The 5,390-nt window shown below is 34.0% G+C and overlaps 1 protein-coding gene across 1 annotated transcript in view; it reads left to right on the top strand.

Annotated features, from left to right (window-relative positions):
* The window catches only part of LOC107710749 (uncharacterized), a 43,574-nt gene that overhangs the window by 20,669 nt on the left and 17,515 nt on the right, over positions 1–5,390 (top strand). Inside the window, exon 3 of the mRNA XM_016515591.1 lies at positions 2,052–2,173. Coding sequence (XP_016371077.1) covers positions 2,052–2,173 — 122 coding nt within the window. The remainder of the gene's footprint in view (positions 1–2,051; positions 2,174–5,390) is intronic.

Raw genomic sequence — 5,390 nt, 5'->3', positions numbered from 1 at the left:
CACTCACTCACTCTCTCACACACACACACACACACACACACACACACACACACACTTCTGTATGCTTGCATGTGCAAGAGTTTAATACAGTCAGATGAGTCTTAAGCAGGATTTGACTTTGCATTCCATGTTTTCAATAAACTCTGTTTAGTTTTTTTAAAGGCAAGAGGTCATGTGACATCCTTTGTTGATAGACATTATTTCCTGAATTCCATTTCTGTGTAGTAATTCTAAGCTCTCTCTGTATTACTGCATCCATGGAGTTTCTGGACAAACCAGTCATTATTTATCATTGCCTTTCCCTTAAAATATAACTGCCAGTTGGAAAAGAAATTCTAGCAATCACACTGTGATGTTGGGGAAGTGAATGATTGTGCTTTCCAAGCCACGTGAAGTGTGTGTTTCTGCATCTTCATATAAAGAAAATGGAGATTGACACTTTTTCTGACAGAATAAGTGTTCTTGAATAGGTTCTTTGAGCATAGAAACATCTCAGGAGGTCAGATGGAGAAGCTCACTCCAGATGACGATGTTCTGTTGCTCACATATTGCTGTTTCATAGTTCATAGTTTAAGTATCACCTTTGTCTCTGATTTTACCTAGACTATTATTGGCACATAGTATAGTGTTGTAAAATTATATAGAGTTGTAAAATTAATGTAGTGAAGATTAAGTCAGTAACTTCAATATTGATTTGGATGTTATGATGATTCATTTAAAGTTCAATTAGATTTAAACTCAATATTTTAAATTTTACTTATTATTATTATGCTCTGACAAAAAAAAAATCACTTTAACGGGCTTTATGTATATACAATTCAAAAGTACTTTTTTTTTTATTACTCAAGAAATTAATACATTAATACTTATATTCAGCAAGGAGGCAATAAGCCGATCAAACGTAAGAGTAAAGACTTATAATGTTACAAAAACATATTTATTGGTGTTCTTTTGAAGTTTTTATTCATCAAAGAATACTGAAAAAATGTATCACAAAAATATTAAGCAGCAAAACTATTTTTTAACATTAATAAGAAATGTTTCTTGAAAAAAATCAGCACATTAGAGTGATTTCTGGAGGATCATGTGACACTGAGGACTGGAGTAATGATGCTGAAAATTGGAGCTTTGCCATCACAGGAATAAATTACATTTAAAATATACGTTACATTAGAAAAAGTCTTCTTCTTTTAAAAACATCAAAAACATCTTATTGACCCTAAACTTTTGAACAGTAGTGTATGTTAATTGTATATTACTACCACTTCCTCACACACCAGTCATGTTTCTTTAGACGTTTGGATGGTGTGAAAGTTGCTGTGAAAGGCTATGTGTTTTGACCTTTTCATATTCACTGTTACACTAGTTAAGATGTTATTAAACAATACATTCATCTGTAATGTTTCATAGAGCACCCATGGATAGTTTCCAATTGTAAAGCACACAAAGTGTAACCGCTAACTTCAACTCATTAATTATTTGGCTGTAAAAGGCTTTTTACCTTCATTCAGCATGAGAAGCAGAGGTTCGCCATGAATGAAAATGAGAACAGAGTCCAGCAGGCTTGTTCAATGTTCTGAAACAAGATGAGATTGTTAACGTTCCATGCGGCAAGTCAATGTCTCCATATGAGATGCAAAAAAGCAACACTATGACAGTATTGTAATTCACTTAACTTACATTCTCTATATCACACTCAAATTAACATTCCAATATTTCTTGCTCACTTGGTGAAATATTTGGAAATCTCATTGTGGCAAGAGCTGGAACCTCATTACCATATAAATGTGTTCCAAGCGCTCTGGTTTCATTCGGAAGACATGTCTGCTACAGGTTCAGGAGCTGTTTGCTTTGCAGATCTTTCAGGATTTTATTTGACCTTTGTAAAGAGGAGGAGTAAATGGAAAGGCACAGGCCAGTCTTTAAATACATGATCCAAACAGGAAGTTTGGCAGAAATCCCTTCACCTCTCATCTCTTCTGATTTTCCAGGTGCTTTTTTATTGTTATTCTCATCATTCTCTATTTCTGGTCTTCCTTCTGTCTTGTCAGATATGAGGGGTCCTGCAGGCCACTGGATGTCATGTGGTCACCCGTGTGCTGAACGTGCCGAGTGGAACCCCAAATTCTGTGTGGTCACCGACTATCAAATGCTGCTGCTGGACAAAGAGGAGGTATTATACAATGACAAAGAAAGAGCCGTTTCTCATGTATCCCACATGCCCTTACAGTTTTTCTTAACTGGCTATGGTATTTAAATCCATTTCAGGTGATATGATAAATATAGGTGTAAACAGGGTTCAGTTGGGTCATTGAAACCAAATTAGGTTGTGGTTAGAAATGCATGTGATCACATTGCGTATGTCATATATTTATTGCATATATTTATCACATATCGCATATTTACTAACATAGTGATTTTTGTCAAATATTTAGCTGTAAATGTCTTGTTTGTGCTAAGATTTAACTGAAAAGTATATTTGGGAGTAACAGTGGCTATTTATTTGTACTTTTTTTGCGCTTAATAAAAATGAAATTAATCACTTTTTTCTTTTTGCTTTAAGGAGTCAGCAAAATCTTGTGTTTTGTGACTTGAATACTTATAGTAACTGCCCGCAAACTTATATAACTTAATATAAAAAAATATATTTTTATATGATATATCTATATTATATTATTATTATATGAATATATCTTTATATACACTACCATTCAAAAAATTTGGGATCAGTAAGATTTAAAAAAAATAAATTAATACTCTTATTTAGCATTAAATTAATCAAAAGTGACAGTAAAGATATTTATAATGTTTCAAAATATTTCTAATTTAAATGAATGCTGTTATTTTGAACTTTCTATTTAAAGAATCCAGAAAAAAAATTGAGCAGCACAACTGTTTTCAACATTGATAATAATATTAAATCTTCATTGAGCACAAAATCACCATATTAGACTGATTTCTGAAAGATCATGTGACACAGTGACTGGAGTAATGGCTGCTGAAAATTCAGCTTTTCCATCACAGGAATAAATTCACTTTGCTTTTTTGCACAGTAACAAATACTAAAAAGAAAAACCAAAAATCTAGTGTTTAGAAAAAAAAAGGGAAGAGGCAGAAGGACAAAGTATTTTGTGCTGGTTGTGACTGAACTAGTCCAAGCACATGAGAGCGAATAGCGTGTTAGCAGTGTGTAGTTTGTCATTGTGACATGTGCAGAAGTGCGGTACATCAGCAGGCTCCCTGAGCTCACTTTTCGGTCTGGCAGCCAAGACACACGGCGTTCCACAGGGACAATCAATAGATGGCCCACACTTGCAAAGAATATATGCTGTGTACTGTGGTCGATAAAGCATTTTCCTCTCGCCCATAGCTCACGCTGTATGTCGAATCCTCTGTTATCAGCCAGAGAGCAGTGCTGTAATAAATCTCCACTCCTCTATTACTGGCCAGGCAGAGCAGTAGTGAATGATTCTCTGCTGGAGGCGGAGCAAAACTCCTGGCAATACCAGATCTTTAATGCTTAGAGAAATTTGTTTATGTACTTACTGTACTTATAGGATTATTTTTTCCCCATTCATTTATTTATAAAATCATCCTGGTCTACATGAGCCCAACTAGCGTACACTTGCCTAGAGCTCTCTTTATTTTTTATTACTATGCATATTAGCCAATATTTAAAGTAGCATGATAAAGGTGCCTTTGATAAGTAAAGTAAATGAAGTAATAAACAGTGTTGTCTTTATCCACAAATGAAAATTGCTCTTGTGCTGCAAATGTATGTTCAGATGCATCAATTTTATTCATATGAAGTACAATGTTGTCTTTTAATTCAGTTTACACTGTGAGGGGAAGAAGTAACTCAGCTTTGAAGTTTTTATACAAGAGGTCAAAATATGATGTAGGTAAATATTTAGGTATTGTGTGTGTACTTAACCATTATTCGGGAACAAATTTGTAGACATAGCTAAATCTGACAATCTTCTTTTGGGAGTGTTCTCATTTGTAGAAACTGTTTAAAAATAAAGTAAATAAAGCCTTATTTGCAATTTTGTAATTGTAAAAGTGCAGACATTTTTCTATTAGGGTGTGGGTTAGGGTAATAGTATTTACAGTGCCTTCATTTTTTTTTTTTACATTTTGTTATGTTGCTGCCTTATGATAAACTTCTTTAAATTACTTTTTTTCCACATCAATCTACACTCCATACACCATACTAGGGCTTGGGTTTTGCTCTGATATGCATTATCAGCTGTTAGACCTTTTATTAAGACTGATTTTATTTTGCCTTTCCAAATCATACCCATTCAATTGAATTTGCCACAGGTTAACTTCACTGGAAGTGTAGTAATATCTACAAGCAAAATTAATGCTCTTGAGCTAAATTTTTAACTGTCCCAGATAAGGATATGAATACTTATGCAATGGAATCATTTTAGTTTTTTATTTTTAATAAATTTGCAAAGATGTTAAAAACCAGTTTTTTTGCTTGACAATTATGGTGTATGGAGTGTAGATTGTTGTGGAAAAAAACGAATTTAAAGCAGTTTAACATAAGGCAGCAACAAAACAAAATGTGAAAAAAATTAATGGGTATGAATACATTCGCAAGGCACTGTATACGGCAAGGCAAGGCAAGTTTATTTATATAGCACATTTCATACACAATGGTAATTCAAAGTTCTTTACATAAAAGGAAGTAAAATAATCATAGAAAAATAAACACAACAATGTAGTAAATTAGCTCAAAAGGGAAATGTATATAAATAATTACAATTAATTACAATTATTTACCTCAGCTGCCAGTAGTAACTGTAGCAGAATTAATATTACAATCAACTAATCTGTTCGTCCAGCGAACATTCGGTATAATTTCATATCAACTCTAAGAAAGATATTTTCGTTGCCACAGAAAATAACTTTCTTACAGTAATGCATTAGAGCATGTAGCTATAGATCGGATCGTAAAAGGGACACTATATAAGATAATGATAGAAAAATTTGTCAATTAATTAATGTAAGAAGTAATTTCCTATAGCAGTATGTGTCTGTTTGAGAGAATTAAGTAGGAGGGAAGATTCACTCTACATACTTTAATACGTACATAAAGTTTATCTGATCTGACTGCAGGTGAATGTCAATGTCTCGCAGGTAGGCGTGGACGTCATGGTCTCCTGCAAGTTCTGGTGTGAATGCAGGGACGTGTCTGTCCATTCGGTTGAGGTCTTTGAGTGTCACTCTGTGTCATTTCAGAGTTTGTCTGAATTGATCCTTTTCCTTCTGCGGCTGCAGAGGTTTCCAGGAAACTGACTTGTGAAGTGTCAAGCAGAAGGCTTTGACTCCCTCCTTTGTATCTGTGTACAGGGGTGAGGGGGTTTTCACTGCTGACTGTG

This window comes from Sinocyclocheilus rhinocerous, unplaced genomic scaffold (assembly GCF_001515625.1).
Source record: "Sinocyclocheilus rhinocerous isolate Xijiao unplaced genomic scaffold, SAMN03320098_v1.1 scaffold2071, whole genome shotgun sequence".
NCBI classification, from domain to species: Eukaryota; Metazoa; Chordata; class Actinopteri; order Cypriniformes; family Cyprinidae; genus Sinocyclocheilus; species Sinocyclocheilus rhinocerous.
This window is presented reverse-complemented; position numbering and strand designations above follow the sequence as displayed.